The following is a 22,222-nucleotide window of genomic DNA, read 5'->3' as shown; positions in this document are numbered from 1 at the left end:
TGGTGCTGGTCCAAGCAGTCCCCATATTGTGTGCGAGACTTTCCATTTCTGCAGATGCTGTAGAGCTGTTGCACACACATTTCTCCATCACTGCTGGGCTGGTATCCGATTGTACAGAAGCAACGGCCTTCAGTTCTCTATGGAAATAAAAGGTCGAAGAAATGATAAGCCGATTGGTTAAAATGACGAAGACAAAGATTAAATGCAAAGACAAAACATGATACTTTCAACTGGAGCAACTTCCGTTATTTATCAGGTTATGCACTTATGGTTTCTGCTCTTTTTCACTTCCTTAGGGGTGCTGTTAGGAAGCTACTATCAACAAAGTGTTTACCCAATCTCTCTGAGTACCTGATTTGACCCTTTGCCTACAAACTGCATGTAACACATGGGCTGTATGTTCAAACCTGTAACCCTCCACAACGTTTTGTCTCCATGGGGAACATAGAAAATTATCAGACTGAGAAAACTGCAGGAAATTTTTTCTTCTTCTCCAGTGTTGCTATAGCCCACCTCTTGACTGCCCTGGTAGACTAGTTCCTATCTTTCTGTCTTTTTTTGTTTCAGTTTTTCAACCTTGCAGTAGTCCTGTATTTTCTCTATTGAATGCTGTTTTCACATTGTTGTTCATAAATATTGCTGTGGAAATTATTTTTGCACTCTTCCCCTGAATTATACCTTTGTACAACATAATTCATGTGTTCTATCATCTCTCTGACCAAAGTTTGCAAGTGTGTAAGCTTATTTATATATCCTAAATATAATATAATAAAGGAGGAGAAAGATTTAAAAGGATTTATAAAGGTTTTGCATCAGCAAATTCTCACGTTTAACAGAGATGTTTACAATCTCTGATCCACCTTAAGTACACAGAAAGTCCTCATTTATTTAGGTTGCAAATTTACTTTATTTGCAACCGATATGGCTGCAAATATGGTTTTACAGCCACATTTCTACACACACGTTCTCCCACAGACAACCAGGGACAAATCTCATTCCCTTGATCCTGAGCTGATGAGAAGAGAGGTCAACACCTGTGCAACTGCAGCCACATAGGGAAACTAGATCCTTCTGTACAGTAATAGTATCTGGAACTCCCGGGCCTTGAAGCTACAGATTGTTCATCGTCTAATATTTCTGAGTGACAGTCAGGAAGCTACTCCTTTCACTGTATTTGTGAGGAAAAAGCAAGAAGACAAAGGAATCATAAGCACAGTGCTTCTTCACCCTAGGAATTGCTGTGCTGATCTTTATGCCTTGGTAAAAACACCTGAACAACGAACATGGGAAGAAACACCTGAAAACTCTGTCCATTTCCTGAGCAAATGCAGACATCCTGGCCAGACAAAGGCTGCACAGCCATAGGACCACAGGCCAGGGGGAAGAGCAGGCCTGGTCGAGGGCAGTAATGTTGTGGAGGACACTTCAGGCAGTTTTCTTGGGACACAGCTCCAGCATTTGGCCCATATGTGCCTCTAGGACATGGGATCGGACTTAAGCTGCCTGGAGGACAGTAGAAACCTAATATGCGCAAAAACATGTCACTCTGGCTTATTGTTTGATGTTGCAGTCATAACAAAAAAAATCAGTTGAGAAAGCTTACCTGGCTGACAGTGCAGATTTTCTTTGTTTTGTTGACTGATGTTTCTCTCTTGGGCCATTGCACTCAGCAGCATCGCAAAATGCCAAACCACATGCATCTGCATGTTTGCATAGTATTTTCAAATACTGACTTGCTGGCCAACATTTCCCATGAATTCCTCTGCTTAACACAAAAACTCTTGAAGTGACTCATCCACGGACCATGTTTTGAAGACAAAAATCTGATGTAATACTCTGTGAGTGAAGTCCATTGACAAAATTCTGCACTCCGATGTTCTCCGCAAATGATTATGCACCAGGCTAGTTAGTCTGCATGGCTTTCAGTGAGAAGCTGAATGATTTATAAGGCCTGTGAGGTTAGGTGACAGTGACAGTAGAGCGACTGCTCAGAGGAAAGCAGCAGGGGAAAAGAAAGAGCACCTGCCTGTTGCTGAAGGATCACCTTACTCTATTTATTCTTCTCAATCCTACCATGACACTGATTATTGATTTGGCGCTCTATGAGAGTGAACACTGCTTTCCTTTGCTTGATGACTGTTTTACCAAAAGGACCCGTCAAATCCATTCATGACCTCAGCTGAACCTAGTTTCATTCAGGTCTGGTTATTTATTGATTCAGTTCTCAACAAGTTTTTATTTGAAAGCACTTTCCAAAAGTAAGGTGTCAGACCTTACTTTCTATTGGATAAAACAGAACTATGTGTGATTTGTTTGATGGCAGATGCTTGCATCCAGGATAGAGACTCTGTTTATTCTGTTCTACATATGTTTCAAAAGAGTTCATATGTGTTCAGTTCAAACTGAGCAATGTGCTGTTCACCCCCAACTCATTTCAGAAACTTAAGTTTGTCTGTAGGTAGCTCCAAAGTAAAGATCATCGTAGTCGTTCCTAATAGCCAACATGCCCGTTTTGTGAGAAACACTCTTTGAGTAAGGGATCTAATTTTTCTTACATACACTGTAATCAAAACTATTCAAACAAATACATATTCCATCGGTTTCCGATTTAGACAGTTTGGTCTAGTCATTGCAAATCTTCAATTAGTAGTTCCTTTGACCCGAATATCTTCATGTTTGTTCAATAATCAGTGTCAAAGAATTGCCCTTTGCTCCATAGTAAAATCGCAGAAAAAAAAAAAGAAGCTTTGCTTATTGATAAGAAGCACTGTCAGCTGGCTGGCCATTGAACACAAGAGTTAAATAATGTAATTATGTAACATTTTAATTATTAGCACTGTCATTTGCATTCAGAGTACCACATTTGTGTGCATGTGGTTTTTTTCTGACTAAATCTCGATGATAAATCCTGACTCGGCCGAAAACAAACTCGGAGGTGCAGAAAGCAGTCAACAGGTCTGTTTTCCTGTTCAGTATTCAAGGTCTTAAACTCTGTTATTGTAGTGGAATAAATGTGAGACTTTGGATACCTGGAATAACCTACATAGGGAATTTCATCACGGTAGCCATGGACTTTGACCCCGCAGTGACGACTTGCAGCTTATCTAACTGAACTGGACTCAACTTTCACCCAGATCTCCATGTCAGCTGCAACACAACCATGTAGAAATAAACAGGGTGAATCATCCGAGATATAAATGTAATACGTTTTTTTAATGAAAGAGACAAACATGATCACCAATTCTGTTCTGGTGAGCAGATAACACAAGACATGAAGATGAGAACTGTTCATATGTCCAAAGCTCAAAAACACAGACTGCTGCTCGGCTTAAAAACCATAAAACGAAAAGCATAATGCTTTACATCTTCAACCTCCACCAGTGCAAAAATAAAGAGTAACATTTGAATCTTTTCTCTTTGAGTTGGTTCTCTGTTTTCAGTTTCTTCTCTTATTGGCTGCTGTTCTGTACAATCATAAAGTACAAATATTGGAATCCAGTATCTGTCTTACCAAAAATAGTTGAATCATCGTCTGTGATTTTAAAAGTGCTTCATCCTCACAAATGCTCACGATAATCTAAAGTGAGTTTAGATCATCAACAATTCTCTGAATTTAAGTTTTATGACGATTGAGCAGCAGATAATATCGCTGTGACCTCACACAGTGTGTTTGTGAGAGTGTGTATATTGTGTTTGATAATCACTGTGACCCTCCACGTGTTGACTGTTGACACAGGCAGGGTTTGGGCAGCCTCTTTGATAACAAGGACCTTTATAAGTCAGAGCAGAGGAGAAGTCAGACCACAGACCCCTGATCCTTGGATAAAGAACCTGCTTCTCTGTTATGCACTGATCTTCCTCTTGTTCTAAGTAAGGGATATGTGAAAAACAAGTAGTATGGCTTCCAAATGTGTTTGTCGTGTTTTGGTATTCTTATCAGTTTCCCTTGTTTCACTTTTACAGAAACATAAACATGATTTGGGAATTAGTGATCGTCACCCTGTCACTCTCAACAGCTTTGGGTATTTTTTATATTTTTTTCGCATGTTTTACATCTCTGCTTTTTTTCGGTTATGGTTTTTGTTTTGTGTTTTGCTTATAAATGTGTTGTTGTCTGCAGCCCATCCTCTGCACGGTGACTCCAGAGAGGCAGCCTGGGTTGACTCAAAGGCTAACCATGTGTTTGACAAGACAGACCTCTCAAAAGACACTCAGTAAGTTGACCGAACGCAACAAGCAGCTAATGATGAAGACAATAAAAAAAAAAATTCTCCAGTGTCTTGTGAAATTATTTATACCCTTTGATCAATGGGCAGTGTGCACTTCTGATCAGTCCCCTTGAGTCAATATCTTATAAAACCACCCTTTGCTGCAATTTCAGGGTTTTTTTATTTTTATTTTTGATACCAATAGCTTTATTGGTGTCAACTTTAACCAGGCCACTCTAATAATGAATATTCTTTCTTCTTTGTTCTTAAATTGAAACTCTGGGTGTATATTAAGCACTTTTCTTTCACTTTTTCAAAAAAGAGATGATGGTATTTCTTTTAATACTGTTGTATATTTTATCCCAGTTATAGAAATTAACTGACATTATTTCAAAGGATGTGTTTTTTTAGGGTTGTTCATTCATTCCTTTTCAAATCAAATCAAATCAAATTTTATTTGTATAGCACATTTCAGCAGCAAGGCATTTCAAAGTGCTTTACATCATAAACACAAAAACACAAAGTCATGCATCATGGAATAGACAATACATTGTTCCATATTACATTTCAATTCTAAACAAGTGTGTTTTTAGTTGATATTTAAAGGAAGTCAGGGTTTCTGCTGTTTTACAGTTTTCTGGAAGTTTGTTCCAAATTTTTGGTGCATAGATGCTCAAAGCTGCTTCTCCTCTTTGGTTCTGGTTCTGGGGATGCAGAGCAGACCAGAACCAGAAGACCTGAGAGTCTGGAAGGTTGATACAACAACAGCAGATCTTTGATGTATTGTGGTGCTAAACCGTTCAGTGATTTGTAAACTAACAACAGTATTTTAAAATCTATTCTTTGAGCTACAGAGAGCCAGTGGAGGGACTTTAAAACTGGTGTTATGTGCTCTATTTTCCTGGTTCTAGTGAGAACACAAGCAGTAGCTGTTTGATTGATTTGTTGGACAGGCCTGTGAAGACGCTGTTACAATAATCAATGCGACTAAAGATAAATGCATGAATGAGTTTCTCTAGATCTGGCTGAGACATTAGTCCTCTAATCCTGGAGATGTTCTTCAGGTGATATTAGGCCAACTTTTGTCATACATTTGCATGAACTGTTTCACTTTCTGTGCTTAGTGGGATGTACAAGAGCGTCATCGACAGCAGTGGTCTTTACACCCTTGGAAGTGATGACGTAAAGCATCCCTTTGCAGAGGAAATGCAGCGCAAACTCGCCGTAGAGTCAGAGCGTCTGCGCATCCGTCTGCGCCAAGAGCTGGCCGAGCTGCGGGAGAGGTTGTCTCCATCCCCAGCACAACTCAGCGCCACCCTGGACAGTATAAAGGAGCGCTTGAGTCCGCTCACCCAGCAGCTACAGGACTCCTTGAGCAGCAACACCCAGGATCTGTGCAGCCAGCTCAGGCTGTACCTGCAAGGCCTGGAGAAAACGGCGGCTCAGGCAGAGGCCAGTCCTGCTTTCTACCAAGAAGCTTTCCAGTGGATTAGTCAGAACCTGGAGCTCAGCAGTGGCCAGCTATCCAGCCTCATCAATGACTTCCAAACCTCAGCAAGTGGTGTGATTGAAGACCTGAAGCAGAAAAGCTATGCTGAAGAGGGCACGATTGGCTCAGAGGTCTGGCAGGCAGTGGTCTCCAAACTAGGACAGGAAATGAGTTCACTGAGGGAGGAGGCGCAGAGCCGGGTGGGAGCTTTCAGAGCGCAGCTGGCAGCTCTGTTGGAGTCTACACAGCCTCCTCAGACTGACGTTGCAGACGGTTTGGAGGAATTCTGCCACAACACAGCTCTGCAGAGTCAGGCGCTGCAGGCCCGGATGGAGAGATTGTTTATTGGCGTGGAGGAGGAGGCCGGAGGCGCCTCCATCGTGCCTCTTTCTTCATCAATGCAGGAAGGTGCATCTTTGCGGGAGGACTTCTCAGTTAGACTATCTGCTCTGATCCAGGACATTATGCACTCTGTGCAGTAACTAAAACACGCACTTAACAAAAAATATCTAAGCATCCATCTTCTTTGTTTTGCCATTGAATCAGTATGGAAAACTGGTTGTAAATATGACCAAATAGAAAATGTTCAGATTACTTTTTTTTATCAGTAAGCAAAAAATAGAGAAAGTATCTCCTTTTTTTTATAAGTTGCTGCGTTTGTAAAGTATTTTGTTGTATGCGTGAAAAAGTATGTGTTTTGTTTCATTTGCTGTTTGTCTTTTCAATGATTCGAGAATGCAGAACTGAGCAGAAAAAAGATTATCCATGTTTAGATAAGCCTTTTCAGCCACTATGTGCAAGAGAGTTGGAAGAAAATGCTGGAAGTGGACATGATGTGCGACAGGAAGGTTTGCCTAGTCAAAAAGAAAATGACAAAAAAAAGCAAACATCCCAGTTCAATTCTGCTTTTTAATCCAGGGCATGTGTGTTTTGGCCTATGCACTTAGACAAACAAACATGTGAAGTGACCCGCTATGATCAGTTTTCCTGCCCAGAATCTGTGCTTGTTTGTTTGTCTCTTTGCCAGAGTGGAAAAGTGGTTGTAAATATGTCTAAATGATTGAAGACAATTAGATGATATTGCATATGTGAGTAAATATCGTCTCTCTTCGTGGTGTGTAAAAATAGCTATTGCCTGTCTAAAGTGTTCTGAGTTCAGAACCACCATAATACTGTTGTCCTGAGTTTTATTTATGAAAGGTTATCTATATTTAAATAAAAAGTCCATTAAACAATTTTGTGTGAAATTTCCAAAATTAATTTTCTGTCTGTCTTTCTAACTTTTGGTTGTCATCACTTCTTTCGCTCCAGACAGAATGACGCTCTGGCTTGTGAGCCATGTTCATATCATAAGCTTCCATAGTTTATGGGATTCAAGAGTGCAGAACCAAGACAGCTTAGTTTTTCACATATCTTTATTAAATTATGCGGCCTACAATCTTGAGATTTATTTTTCACAGTTCAGCTTTTCTATTCCTTCTTAATCATTAAAGACAATATCAATGCAAGAGTGCAAATAGAAAAAGTTACATAAGGTCCCACAACATTCGATTGGACTATCTGCTCACTTGCGACTAAGACAAAAAAAAAACATTTTAACATAAACCTGAAGGTGCAATCGGATTAAAAGACATAGAGTAGTGATAATTTGTAGAGGCTGTTTGATCAGTTGGTCAAATTTGATGTTTCCACGTTAATCCTCCAGCCAAATGCTAACTTTTTCAAGGCAAACCAGTCGCCGTGTCAGGAAGCAGAGAGCCAACAACCGACCCCAACATGAGCCACACCACCAGGCTGCTTGCATCCACACCAGCACTTCCTGATGCCACCATATTGGCTGCTAAACACAGAAAACAACATTTCAGTTTGTTGATATACATTCATGGATGTGTAATGTAAGATTATTACAATTCAAAAATACTTACTAGAGCCAGCAGCCTCAGGCACATCTGGCTCTAGATGGTGGGGCAAAATTAAAGAAATGATCAGGCACAGAATTTACCTTCATGCTGAATGAATAGTAAGAAAAGAGCATTTATATTTTATAGACCTGTTGCGGCTGTGTAGAGAGGTCCGACTGAGACGGTGGCAGAGTTGCTGCTTTCTTCTCCGAAAGGAGTCAGAGATCTTTTTCTTCTAGCATTACAAGCCTGACAAAATGCAGGTAAAGTTTTCACCCACCATATAATTATTCGTATGTTGTTACATTCAATGGGAGTTTTCACCCCCATTGAATGCTTCCCATTTTTTTATGGTACAACCACAAACTTTAAAGTGTCACGTTGGGATTTTATGTGATTGAACGACTCAAACCAGAGCATTATTGTTTGTTTTGTTGCTTTAGTCGACTTACATTCAGCAGCTCTTGACATTTGTTGGGCTCACACAGTCTCAGGATGCAGTGCAGGTAGATGGTGGACTTCTCCTGGTCTTTGTGCTGGACAAAGCGGAAGGCCTCAAAGTTGAACTTGGCCACGTTGGAAAGGCCGTTGCTTGTTATAGATGTCCTTGATGACACCTGGCACCTGGTGAAAAGCAAAAGTACGTTTGATGACAGTTTTTTTTTTTTTTTTTTGGTAGATGTCAACGCTAAGATTTGGTTTTATCCAGACTTCTCTACCCAGTGAAGAAGTTATACTGATCCCTCTGAGTCATGTTGTAAGGACTGGGAGTCGCAAAGCAGTGATCGAGGAGGACATGGAAACTGGAAACAGGGTTAGCAAAGAGAAAATTCTTACATTTTAGCCCTTTATTTAACACGTTGAGAGTGAAAATATAGCAGGATTTACTCACTTTCCTGTGAGGTTAACAGCCTTCACCTCCACATAGACTTTGGTTCTCAGCTGAAGTCCTGTTGATGGAACCATCAATGGATACCTGTAGTCTGTGTCCTGAGGAAATAAGGCTTATTAAACAGGAGCAGTGACAAATCTCCTTCATTGAGTGGAATTGTACTTACATTAAAGACACCCATTTTCAGTGTATCAATGAAGCTTCCATTATTATTGGTGGTTGCCACAGAGACTGAGGAGCTAAAGGAAATCAGAAATTAGAGAAGCTTTGATGAATGAATTTTGGGAATAATAATGATTTTCAAATAAATCAACACTCAGTGCTACCCACGCAACAATCTGTGTGTTGTTGATGAGATACTCCAGAGGGTAGCGGCAGGAGAAGTAATAATACAGATCTGTGGAGTAGCTGATGATCCCTGCCTCTGTTTTTGGGGTGTCGATGTACGATGAGATGATAACTGTCTGAATACTTGAGAAACTACTGAAGGGACCAGAGGGGTCTGGAGTTTCATCCACGATCTGAACGCGAAAGCACAGCATACATTCAGTTCATCTGCACTTTCACCCTTAAATCTGGCAGGTAAGTGTGCTCCAACAAGCTCCAAGCGTCATGCTTTACCTGCAGAGACTGGCGGCAGGAGTTGTCCACGCTGCTGTTTACAGGCAGGTGGTAACGGATGATCGGAGGCTCCACGCTCTCGTCGATGGAGCCCAGGCAGGCGGAGTTGTTGTGGTTCCCGCTGAGAGCCAGGGCGGAGGAGTTGAAGCCTGCCCACAGTGCCGTGCACAGGTTGACCTCTATGGTTATCATGGTGGTGCCGCATTCGATCGTCAGATCTGAGTTATCTAAAAATGATGAATCAAAATAATTTCACTGATTTTTGTCACTCAATTTAAATATAAATGTTACGCAATAACTGGTTCTTATGCTAGCCTTTTTTGATTTACCACCATAATTATTGAATATTTATTCAAGTTTGAATTTAATGCAGAGTTTTTTGTTTAATTGCATTGTATCTATATGTTGAAGGGCTTCTGAAGTTTGACTTTATATTGATTTTAAAAAATTTGATTATCTGTACAATGGTATTCATGTTATTGGTGAACATTTACACCTGTATGTATTAAATGTAGCTCACTCAATTTGTTTATTTATCGATTTATTTGTTTTGGTGAGGCATAAACTTGGTTTTAAATATTTACGTGAAGTATACTTCTTTGTTTCAGTTTGCTATATTTATTATAAGATTTAAATTTAAATCATACGGATTTAAGATAATTTATTAACGATACTTTTTGGGGTTTTTTGTTTTATTGCTGTGATAAATGGGATTTAAATATTTCTCTTCAAATGGACTGATTTGGTGATGAAAGTCTATACATAAATTTAGTCTGTCCTTAACTGTAACATGACGACACAGTCAAGCAGCTTTAGAGATAAATTGAATTTAATACTTTTGAATTAGATGTATGTTCATTGTGGTTTAGTCTCTTTTGTTCTTTCATTCTCTCTTTCTTCATTGCTTTCTTTATGTCTTTTTCCTCTTTTTCTTTCATGATGTAATATTTATTATAACATTTAGTATATATTTTTATTTAACTAATTTTATTTTAACTCAGTGATTAAATAACTTGTTTACTGTCTCTCCATTGACACTAAAACAAATTGGTTTACTCAGTAAGTTAAAGTCATATGCTCTCTACTATTCATGTATTTCTATATGTTTTTCAGGTTTTTTGTTTGTTTTGACTTGTTTAGTTCAGTGGGAATTTTGTAATTCACTTTGCATTTCCCCTTGCTATTTTTTTATTTTTTGTAAAGTACATTGCATCACTTTGTAAGTAAAGATAGATAAGTTCTTTCTTTAAAAAAAAAAAAAGAAAAGACTCTCCTAAATATTAATATGCTGATCGATCCTTACCTGGTGTCCGCTTATACATCGTGGAGCAGTTGTACACACACAGGGCGGGCTGGAGGAACAGGGCCAGCAGAGGGAGACAAAGAAAAATATCCATGCTCCCTGGAGGAAACTATCAGTTTGGATTTAGCTGAAAATGAGAACATGGTCACAGAATAGCATAGGAATCCATCCACCTTTAGTAGCTTCAACAGATTTAGTCAATTAAAGGCATGCTTAACAACATGTTAATTTTTTTTCCCCCTCAGATATCAATGAGTAGAATCACCAAAACATCGCAGCGTTCTTCACAATCGTCTGATTGATTTTGCACAATAAAAACAAATTCACTATGTCAGCTATAGACACGATCCAGTTCAAAGTTTAGTTAAAGAGCTGCATGATGAACTGAAGAGAGTCTTACCTTGGTGATACCTGTGCAGGTGTTTGTCCCAGAGGTGGCTGAAGGATATAGCCTTTATAGGACATGTAAAACCACTGCAGCATCACTCCTCAGCCCTCCCTTTGACTAATTATAGATGGTGCGCCGACACAAACACTCGCTTTCTGCAACTGCCCATGCTGTGACTTTTCAAGAAAACAGCAACCGCTCCTGGTATGGTTTATTGTCAGATGTTCTTCTAGCAGATTAATGTGTCAGTAGGTTTTGATATGGATCCCTCAGGTTAAACTGTACATGCAGTCTCAGGTGTCTGTCCTTAAGAAATGGTTACTATACACCTGATGATGCAAAAACTCTTTATAAAAGTCATAACTGACAACATTGTCATCCTCACTCCTTTCTACCTGATGATATGTAAAAGAAAACCTCAGATGTTTTTTTGTGTGTAATTATTATTGGTGATTATTTGATCCAACTGTTTGAGCTTTTTATTAGTAATCCCGAACTGTCGATCGGGGGGAAAACACATGATGCGACACATTGCTCTCAGCCAGAATGGGGAAAATAAGAGAACTTGGCCTTCAAGAAATCCACAACTAACCTATATTTACAGACAGAGCAATACCATAAAAATAAAACCACTGGAACTGTTGTAAACCAGACTTAGTAAAGACCACAGTTTATCCTCCCACCATCTCCAAAGAGATGGCAAGGGAGATTCAATAAAAAAAATAAAATAAAGTTAAAAAATTACAGCAGAGGTGTCACCAAGTTATGCCAACTATTTATGAAAAGGTACATAACTTCTAGGCAAACAACACTTTACTATACCAATAAATCAAAAGAACCTCATGCTCACTGTTAGGTATGATGACAGATATGTGATGCTGGCATCCTTCCTTTTTCAAAGTCTAGGGAACATTGTTCAGGTACATCACATCTGTTTGTATTGAGATTTCACAATAAGGTAAGAAAATATCTGATTGAGTCTGCATTTTAGCAGAATTGTGATTCAAAATACATCACCAAATCAATGCAAATATGACACACCAGAGACAAATTTAACCTTCTTCCATGTATATCTCAGTCCTCAAACACACAGTAGATCCTTATAGAGAAGACACCATATGTAACAAATGTTGAAAAGATTTTAAATTATTTTTATACAGCAAAGTTTGTTTTTGATAGAAAGTGATGGACACATCTTCCAGAAGATGAGTCGTTATGAAAGAGCAATCTTTGTTTCTTTTTTTTTTTGTTTTGTTTTTATTAATTTCTCTTTTTATTTCCATTGCACCATAAAATGTCAAAGTGAAAATTGTTTCTCTTTTCAGAAATATAAATCTTCTAATTGCAGATCAGCTTTTTGGATTTTCTGGGTTTTAAAAAGTTTGTCATTGATGATGAGCTCCTCCTTGCAATCACTCATGATATGGTTAGATAAATAAATACAAAAATGTAAAAATGAATAAATAAACATCAGTGGACATGCACAATGTTATTACCTGTGACATATTTTCATCTGTCAGTCACGTGATAGACTGATACTTAAAAAAGGTGCATTAAGTGCAGATTTTCCGATTTCACAAACAGTAACCTGGGACAACACCTACATGCCTTTCAGCCCAGAGGAGATTTTCTGTCTTAAATTGTGGATTCATGTCTGGAGAACAAAGCTTGAAAGTTGATCACAGCTGCCACGAGGGGGAAAATGCTCCGTCTTTTTTGTTTATTTGCTTCTGTGTTGTCCCCACAGAGCTGCCAAACAGGTACTCTGCAGAGCTCCAGGCCACAACTGCTGTTCAACTGGGGACATTCTTTGTTCATCTGAAGCACAGAGAGAAAAGGAGGGCTGGCGCTTCTGCCAAAATCCTCACGGTGACAGAAATTGTTTGTCACATTATCTACAGATGTGCCATTCTTTTGTGACCTTACTAACCCAGTTTGTTTTCATGCTGGTGTTTGGAAACAGGTGCGTTTGTCGCTCTTTATGCCAGTGAGTCATGGCTTCTTCTTTACTTTTAATTGGTCACTGCCTGCAGGCTCAAAAGGAGAACATGATATGAATAAATGTTTGTGGCCGTATATAAGAGGATCATCGTCAACAGCCTACAACCCAGAAATGATGGTGTGTTTCTTTGGCCTTCTTCGACTCTGTTCAGTCGGTCTGTTAACACGACAACATGACTAAAGATCTTCTGCAGCCGCCTGTGAAGTGAAGTTTCACAAATCAAATAAAGGTGTCCCAAATCCCCAACATGGATTGAATTATTCTGCTATTAGAGCAAAATAATCCAGTCAAAGTTTGAAGTGTTTAGGTGTTGTAGTTTTGGAGCTGGAGCACTTCTATTATGACAGAAAACCACAAAAAGTGGTGAAATCACTCTTTATTGAAGTTTCACAAATCAGAAAAAAGTTTCACAAACCCCAAACATGATTGTAAATATTCTGCTTTTAGTTGAGGATAATCTAGTCCAGGCTTGAAGAGTCTAGCTGTTGTAGTTTTGTAATTAGAGCAGTTCCTAGTGTGACAGAGATTGGAAAAAATGTCAAATTGTTCTTTATTGAAGTTTCATAAATCAGAAAAAAAAATCACAAATCCCAAACATGGTTTTAAATATTCTGCTACCAGAGCAGAATAATCCAGTCCCAGTTTGATGTGTCGATGTGGTGTAGTTTTTTTTTTTTTTAATTAGAGTAGATTAAAGATGCGGAAGGTAGTGAAAAACCAGGAGGAATCCCCCTTTCGCCATTTGCCGAATCGGAAGTTGGACTTAGAAACCAACTTCAGCTTCGTCGATACTGAAGCCATTTTTTATGTCTAAACAGAGCAGCACACAAGTGCAACAAAGCTTTTAAACATGTAAAGTTTTCCAGCTTGAGATAAGTTTCAATTAATAAAACAATCTCAAATGACTTGAGCAGATATATAACATTACCGACACAACAAAGACAAATGTTCCTTGTCACTCTTTATCTGCGTGAGTATTTGTGTCAAATTGAGAATATCATATGTATAGATGTTGCATTATTCCCACCAGTTCAGCCTCTGTATGTGTACGAGTCATATTGGTAGTGGGAGTTGTTGTTGAGTTTGGCGCCCTCTGCTGGACCAAGTTAGCAAGTGCTCAAATGTCTTTTGTTCTTTGGATTATGATTCTGCAGCACGGTGGAAAACACATCTGTCCATTTCACCACGAGACTCAGTTGGTCAGGCTATATTTGGAGAGGAGTTATAGATTTTATGAGTGTGAGAGTAACATTTTGAAGAGAAATTCAAGGAAAAATATCCTGCTCTAGAATTGAGAGAATTAAAAAATATTCCTCATGTAGCAAAGGGGTAAAATACTCTATTTCTCCCAATCTAACTACAGCTTAATGCTTGAAATGCTCTTATCACACACAAGCTAAATGTAAATTTATGAGACTCTTTTTCTTCGCTTTGTGAACTTTTTTAATGACATAAAAATAACTTTCAGAGTGAGGCGTCATCGTGAAATGCACTCAGGGTCCCATTCTTCTTTCTGCCTCAAACAAAATCAATTTCAGGCTGTTTTTGAAATTGGTTTTGCAATTGTTGCTATTGATAGTCAATGACAACAGGTGACTCATAAACGAACATGTATTTTAAAGTCTAATCTCTCTAACATTTTATCTCCAACTATTCTATTCCTTGTTAGTTTGTTGTTTTCATGCACAATTAAGACTGAACTTTTTTATTTTTATTTTTTTTTACATTTATTGAACTATCACCACAGTTCTTTGAACCTGAGTATTTAAATTTTTATAACTGCAGATTATCGTTATTTTGTTCTTATTTTGTTAAAATAGTCCTTATTTCTTTGGTGTTAATTTGCAAGCTTTAGCTTTTTCTGCCTGAGAGGAGCACAATAAAGTAGTTTTTTTCTACTGTGGTTTCTCTTCTATTCCCCCGACCCCATAAAATTAGTTCCCTGAAAAAGGACTGCTTCTTTAGAGCTCAGAAACTATTTTATTCCTTAGATTTTCCAATGTTGCTTTTGAATTTTTTTTATTTTTTATTTTTTTGTTGACCACATCATATTAGTAGAAAATTACATTTTTCAGGAAACATTTCAGTGAGGTTTTCCCAGGAAAAGGACTGAAATGAATGTTGTTTTTGTTGTGTTTTGAATTGTTGTTCCAGGAAATGTAATTTAAAACATATTACGCCAAGATTATCTTTACTCATATTTTTAAAAAAGAACAAATCTGTGTCTTTGTTGGCAAATCCAACGTTTCTCCTTCATAGTACACCCATGTTTACATTTAATCCATCAGCAGGAGGGACTGTTTTACTGAGATTACACATTTTGTTGCAAAATCTAAAGCAAAAAATGAAGTACAGAAAAGTACTTCAGCTGTTATTCAATCTTCTTTTGGATGTTTTGCTGTTACGTGTACAGAGAAGCTTCAGTCAGCGACACTCTGGAAATGGAAACTGAACCAAAGCAATGGACAGGAAGTGAAGTCCTAAAAAAATACTGTCCTCTTCCTCCTCTGTTTCCTTTCCTGTTCAGAGGCAATCCCTCTTTTCTATCCTTATAACTCTCTGTATTTCTCTCACTATGTGTCCTTTCTTTTCATCTTTTTACCAGAAGTTTTTGTTTTCGCAGTGAAGTTTGACTCATGTCCTCTTCCCATAAAGCTCCAGTAATTTTCTTCTCAACTGACTCTATTTACATGTGACATACATACAATATTTAAATATGACATACGAGAAGGTTACTCCACTTGTTAACAAATCTATTGACAAAACTAACTTAGAGGCACTTCTCAATACATAATTTAATCGGAAAAGATGTTGATTTATTACAGTTAGTTGATTCCTCAAGTGAAATTTCAGTCAATGAAAGCCCAAAAGTTTGTCCCTGAAAAAAAAAAAACAGAGTATCATAAAAGACCAATAAAACTACTTTAATGCAGAAATATCATTTTTAAGACTGATGCAGTCATAGAGAAGACTGTTGACTTCACAGCTATCCTGTACACAGTATTTTATTTTATTTTTTAAATTAAGCTCCATTAGTAGAACCAAATCTATCATTACTGGGGTCCAACAGGATTAGAGTTCATGTTAGAAAACAAAGGAATACATTCATACATATAGTGTTTTATCCAGTCATATTATTGGGAAGTTGAGTGGAAGGAAAAGGTGTTATACAAAAAGCCCTGTCAATGTTTATACAGCCACCACACTGAGGCTTACCAAGGTTATGGCCCACGGAGATAAATTATTACACTGTTGCTTCACTCAAAGTCATTTAAAGACAGTAAATTATGCACAGCATTTCAAAATCAAGGTCCCAGTACCTGGATAACTAACTATGTGATTAAAGACTTACATTCATATTTGTTGATCCTGTATAATTTTCTTTAAAAAAAAACATACAAACTTGATAAAAAAAATAATAATAACTGAAATCAACTCTTAAAATATTTTAGATATCTCACGTTCACAATCTTACTATTGAAATTATTTTTTCATGCTATTTTACTGAGACTTCTTTCTTTCTTTTTTTTAATCTAGTCCACATGCAGTGTGTTGCTTCCACAGACATATTTGTATACGCGTGAGCGTGTGTGCGCGTGCATGAATCAGGGAGGACACAAACTTGTAGCTCTCTTTAACACAGTCCACATGACAGGATACAAAGAACTCCATTCAGCTCAATATTAAAATGCTTTAAGTAAAAAAAAAGAAAAAAGAAAGAAACAGCATTCGTGTTAGAATTAAACACAAAAGAACCACTAATAGTGAAAAGCGTTTCAGTAATTTTCTTTTTTTATGTTTTTTTTTAATCAGACGCCATATGCACGCCTTCAGGACTCGACCCCCTTTCTTTTCTTTTTCTTTTTTTCCCTCAACACACCAGTCTTTTCCCATTCCCGTTATTGCACTTTTTGTATAACAGGGGGTTGGGAAAGTGAAGTTTTAGTCTCTCCCAGTTGTTTTTTTTTTTTTTTTGTTTGTTTTTTTTTTTTTTTTTGACCAGCAGCTGGGCAGAACATCGAGTGAACATGTAGAAATGGATTTTATGAGGCTTTTTGGCACCGTTATCGCCGTCTTGTTTCACCCTGGATCCGCTTCGAAAATAAATGGTAAGAATTTGCTTCGAGGGCTAAAAAAAAAAAAAAAAAAGAAAAAAAAGTCAGAAACGAGTTTCATTTATATTTAATGACCTTCGTGTGGGGAAAAAATATATAAAAGACGATGCTTTCTTTAAAAGAAAGAAAAAAATAATCGAGCAAGTCTCAACATTTTTTCCTAACGCTTTGAAGTTAGTGGTTTAACTCGACTGGCGAAGGGAAAACGAGACCTGGAAGCAGCAGAACCGCTGCTGGAAAAGTCCAGAGCGAGCAGCGGTCGGACTGCGTGTTTCGTAACAGTCTCGACGCCACAAAACCTCTTGGAGCATGTAAACAACTTTTTCTGCCCGAGTCAAGAGAGTCGCTGCTGCGACGCGACTGAGCCTGACCAGAGGACACCGCTGACTCTTGGTTATAAGCAGACATGGAAGCGCTTACATAAACCACTCCTGCGTCTACTTCGTGATTATTCGGCAATTAGGTTTTCAGGCAGTAAGCATCTTATGACCGAATGCGCAGTAAATCCCGTCCTGAATTATTATCGTTTGCGATTAATCGCGATGGAATCGACAGCTCTACGCAGTGACCCGGTTAATAGGGAAAGCAACTTTATTTGAAAAACTGCTGGGCTAAAAACCAGCAGTTTGTTTTTGCTTAAACTGTCCTGGGTCAAACGTGACTGACGCCTTAACAAAACAAAGCTGTACTATGAATTTGAGAGACTGTGTTAGGCTTCAGCCTCCCCCCAAATGTGAGTTGAAAGGAAAAACATTCATGCGTCCAGTGGGTTGGAAAAACTAATGGAGAAAGTAAACAAGAAATGTGGGTTGAAAGTTTTGTTTTGTTTAGTTTCATACTTCACTGAAAATCACAGCTAAACAAAATGAAGACAACATCCTCATGAAGTCAATAAGAGTTTTATTGACTATTGTGTCAACTGTTTTGGTCAAATTGAGCGTGGAACCTGGAGAGTGAACTGGACTTCAGTCACCATTACGTCCCACTAACTTTGAATGTATTGTACTATCCGTTGCACCGGGAAAAATTTTAACCCAATTTATTATCTGAGGCAACAGCAGTTTTTAAATTACAATTTTATTCATTGAATGAAAAAACGTTATTAAAAGCAACTTGGCTCTATTTGAAAAAGTAATTGCCCCACCTTGATAAGTCTTTAGTTAATTGTGATTACTCATATTACTGTCATACCGGCAGGATGAACAAATTGCTTCAATAAAATTTGTCCGACAAAATGAAATAACCTAAAAGTTCTTAAAAAGTGACGCACAATCTAATAAATTTCGAGAATAGATGAAAAACAAAGACACATTTGTCTAGGAAGAGTATAAATCCTTTTTTAAGGTTTGGGGATTTCAGAAAACCATAATTAGTGTCTTTATCAACAAAAGGAGAAACAGTGAATCAATGACACATACCGGAAGTCACAAAACAAACCAAAACAACATCTGCAGCTCTGATTTGCCTGCAGCGGAGGTCTCATTCTGGCCACTTGTATCTCCAATATCATTCTTTCCATTTCTACCCAGAGCTTGTGACCATAAATTAGGGTAAGAATGAATGTAGATTGACCATTAAATCGAGAGCTATGCTTTTTGACTCAGCTCTCTCTTTACCACAACAGAGTGGTACAGAGGCCGCATCATTGCAGACGCTGCACCAATCCTCCATTTTTCCCTCATTCATGAACATGACCCTCACATACTTAAATTCCTTCACGTGGGGCAGGACCTCCTTCCTGACCCGCAGAAAGCAGTCTACCGTTTTACGGCTCAAGAGCATAGGCTTGTATTTGGAAGCCTGATCTTCATCTCCTCCGCTTCACACTCGAACTGCTCCAGCGAAAGCTGTAGGCCACGGTCAGATGAAGCCAATAGGACCACATCGTCTTCAAAAAGTGGAGACCAAATCCTAAGGCCAAGAAATGGCCTTAGGATCAACACTGTTTCTGCACCCAGATGTTCTGTCCATAGAAGTTATGAACAAGATCAGCAACAAAGGGCGACCAAGACAGAGTCCAACTCCCAACGAAAATGATCTTTTGCCAGGCCAGCATTGTGAACTAAGCTCTGATGCCGGTGACACAAGGACTTTTAAATAATGTGGAAGAGGAAAGTCAAATGAAATTTGCTTCACATTGATGAAACAATTTTTTCACTCTCTAGGGTTATATTTTTTATATTACACTGCCTGTGTAGGATCGTGCTGTCTCTTTTTGCTGCCTGGCTATTTTATGGCATATAGTAATAAAAAAAATAAATTTATCTGTCAACCTTGATGTTTAGGCCAGAAAATCTGCCGACGCGGGACGGAGCGGCCGTGCTATAAGGCATCCTACATCCAGGACAGCAGGCGGAGGCTGACATTTGAGGATGCCAGGCAGTCCTGCAGGTCAGAGGGAGGCGAGCTGCTCAGCATTGAGACAGAGAGTGAGCAGCGGTTGATAGAGAGCTTCATACAAAAGCTGAAGGTTGGAGATGGCAATTTCTGGATTGGGCTCCGTCGTAGCCCGCCGCATCACCGGACAGGAAATAATAACCCAGGATGCCCCTCGCAGTACCATTGGGTCGATGGAAGCAAAGCCAAGTACAGGTTCGCCTGATTACTTCTTCTGTGAAATTGATCAAACTAGAAAACTACTGCTAAGTGATAATGTTTACATTTTACTTGTCGCAGGAATTGGAACTGGGATGAGCCGTCATGTGGTTCTGAAATGTGTGTGGTGTTGTACCACCAGCCCTCTGCACCAGCTGACGAAGAAGGCCATTTCCTGTTTAAGTGGAATGATGACAATTGCAGCTGCAAAAACAACTTTGTCTGCAAATACAAGGAAGGTGAGTTAATGGAGCTGTTACCAACATAGCTCCATCAATTTTATTTTCTGGCAAAATTGCCAGAATATAAAAGGTGTTAGCCACATTCACTGGGTAGAAGCAAGCACACAATTATAGTTTTAATATCTGCTTTATTTATGATTATTACACTTCTTTCCTTTTAGCAATCTTTGAAAGTATATAACTATTTTGAAGGCATTTTTTATACCTACGCTGGTTGTAAAAAGTTTTCAGACATCTTTAAAAATACCAAGATTTTGTGACAAAAAAAATGAGACCATGATAAATTCTTTTAAAACAAATTCTATATTGGTTAAGAAATGTATCCTGCACAATCCATCAGAAAAACAAATCTGCATGAGAAGAAGATAAAAAAATTAAAAAGCTGCCAAAACTGTTTTAGAATGGTACCCGAAAGCTCAATGAATATGTTTGGAAAAAGTTAAACGTTCTTTTTTAATTTATTAGAATGTCACAAATGTACTAATTTTCTTCTTCCTCTGCAGAGAAAACCCCAGTATTCACAGGGGACAGGATCATAGTAGAACCAGGTACACATTACTCTTGTTTAATACAAAACCTCCTTTTGACAAAGTCTGAGACGGTTTGATTTGTGTTCTTTGTGTCACATACATGTGATAAATTTGTTACTAAGTTGAAACAGCTGGAACTGATCAATAAAGCTGAATAAAGCGCCGAGTTTATCTGGACATCACTCAAATGGTAAATAAAAGTGATATGTTTGGGTAACTAAATCTCTGTACCAACCATTAGATGTTGATAAGCCAAACCCTTAGCCCTTGTTTGGGAGGCATCCCAAGAAAAGATTGTGAGAGTTTTCTAACGACTTCTGAATCTGCATGCCTCAGTCTCCAGGCCTAAATCTTTTGCCACATGTCGTTTGGTGATTGAACCCGGACATTTAGCCATGCTAAATTTAATTGTACAAAAGGCTGACATTCAAAACAAGTCATTAATAATTGTGAATCCGTTAAAATATGCCACATATTAGCAGTTTTGTTTCAATGGTGACCTTTGTTGTTTCTGTAGTTCCATCTCCGAGGCCAAACATATCCACAGAAGGGGATGTCAGAATAACTATTGGATTACCTGAGTCATCGGGTAAAATAAATACTTTCTGCTATATTTTCAAGTTGTTAAAAGAAACTTGTAATACTTATGAATATTCAGAGGCTGTGTTTTAATGCGTGTTTAATGCAGTGAGGCTTCATAATGTGCATTTTCTTGCAGTGTCTTTCTCAGACAACAGCCTCTACGCTTCCTACATCCTCTATGCCACTATTCCCGCTATGCTGCTGCTGCTGCTGCTGTTAGTAGCTGCTGGGTTCTTTTGCTACAGACAGCATGCAAAAAGGTAAAAAAAACAATAATCACAGGAATTATTTTTCAGAGTACGTTGAAAACCTCTGTGTTTACATCAGTTATTAGGTCAGTGTCACAGCTGAAATTTGCGTGCTCACCGTGAATTTGATCCTTTCTACTTATATTCAGGAGAAAAACAGAAACGGAGAGTTTCCCTGCAAGATCGAAACAGCCGATGCCAACAGCATCTTCGGTTTCCTCCATTCAAGGACCTTACGCCTTCAGTGACATCACTAAACTTCCTCACGCTGCTCTGGACTACAGGACGCAGGCAGAAATCATGACAAAGTACTCCTGCCCATACTCACATGACGGCCAGTATCCTGATTATGAGAATGTGACGTGTTCAGAGAAGGAGACCGGCTTCGTGACGAACGATATCTATGAGACTGCCAGAACTCAGAGTCGGCGGTGCCATAGTCAGATTCATCAGGATGGATGGGTGGAAAATGAGATCTATGGCTAATATTGTTTATGTCCATCTGAGCTCCAGAAACGTCTGTGAACTTGCAATTGTTAAAGGAACCTTATTAAGCTAGAAAGAGGAACATATACTGGTCCATATCTCTTTCTTTCTACATATCTTGCTAGATTACCAGTAAGGTACGCAGTCTCAACATACACAATTGAGTTTGAATGGTTTTACGTGGACTGGTTTCAGAGTGTGAATTTATTTCTTGTGTATATGTCGTCGCTTAACATCTATGTTTTTTGGTCAGTTATAACACTATATTTAGGATGTTATCATATCTGTCAAACCATATTAAATAAATGCTGATATTAATCAAAACAAAAGACGTGTTTCTGTAATTTTTGGTTTTATGGATTTTTACATGATGACAGAGGGATTTTTTCGGTCCTTGTACATTTTTTGCAATTTTTGACGTTACAACAAATGATCTCAATATTTTGGGGAGATTTTACATGATAAGAAACACAAACAGTGATCCTTGTCTATCATGGTGCCCGCAGTTCTCATTAAAGGAATCTCCAGTTCTATTGTGAAATGAATTTATGAAATTTAATTAGACCATTCAAAAGCTGCTGCTTTCCTCTTTAATGGCTCCTTGACCGGTTACTGTATCT

General features: G+C 38.4%; 3 protein-coding genes across 3 annotated transcripts; 2 read left to right on the top strand and 1 right to left on the bottom strand.

Annotated features, from left to right (window-relative positions):
• The first annotated feature begins 3,790 nt into the window (after positions 1-3,790).
• Positions 3,791-6,932, top strand: zgc:162608 (uncharacterized protein LOC100037332 homolog). Its single transcript, XM_055027721.1, has 4 exons — positions 3,791-3,870; positions 3,964-4,022; positions 4,121-4,214; positions 5,333-6,932. Exons 2-4 carry the CDS (start codon positions 3,974-3,976, stop codon positions 6,177-6,179), a joined length of 990 nt encoding a protein of 329 aa, XP_054883696.1. The 5' UTR covers positions 3,791-3,870; positions 3,964-3,973; the 3' UTR covers positions 6,180-6,932.
• A 162-nt stretch (positions 6,933-7,094) lies between these two features.
• Positions 7,095-10,900, bottom strand: LOC129359185 (zona pellucida-like domain-containing protein 1). The gene is made up of 11 exons (XM_055028636.1): positions 10,815-10,900; positions 10,415-10,541; positions 9,112-9,338; positions 8,821-9,011; positions 8,657-8,729; positions 8,491-8,588; positions 8,318-8,401; positions 8,051-8,222; positions 7,748-7,847; positions 7,623-7,652; positions 7,095-7,537 (listed from the first exon to the last, which is right to left on the bottom strand). Exons 2-11 carry the CDS (start codon positions 10,506-10,508, stop codon positions 7,419-7,421), a joined length of 1,188 nt encoding a protein of 395 aa, XP_054884611.1. The 5' UTR covers positions 10,509-10,541; positions 10,815-10,900; the 3' UTR covers positions 7,095-7,418.
• A 5,726-nt stretch (positions 10,901-16,626) lies between these two features.
• Positions 16,627-21,931, top strand: laynb (layilin b). Its single transcript, XM_055029005.1, has 7 exons — positions 16,627-16,913; positions 19,205-19,511; positions 19,596-19,753; positions 20,260-20,304; positions 20,804-20,875; positions 21,005-21,128; positions 21,266-21,931. The coding sequence occupies exons 1-7, from the start codon at positions 16,841-16,843 to the stop codon at positions 21,600-21,602; spliced, it is 1,116 nt and encodes a 371-aa protein (XP_054884980.1). The 5' UTR covers positions 16,627-16,840; the 3' UTR covers positions 21,603-21,931.
• Positions 21,932-22,222: the final 291 nt, after the last annotated feature.

Source organism: Poeciliopsis prolifica, unplaced genomic scaffold (genome assembly GCF_027474105.1).
Source record: "Poeciliopsis prolifica strain line A6 unplaced genomic scaffold, Auburn_PproV2 SCAFFOLD004, whole genome shotgun sequence".
Taxonomy (NCBI): domain Eukaryota; kingdom Metazoa; phylum Chordata; class Actinopteri; order Cyprinodontiformes; family Poeciliidae; genus Poeciliopsis; species Poeciliopsis prolifica.
The sequence above is the reverse complement of the archived record's forward strand: the minus strand, read 5'-3'. Positions and strand labels throughout refer to the sequence as shown.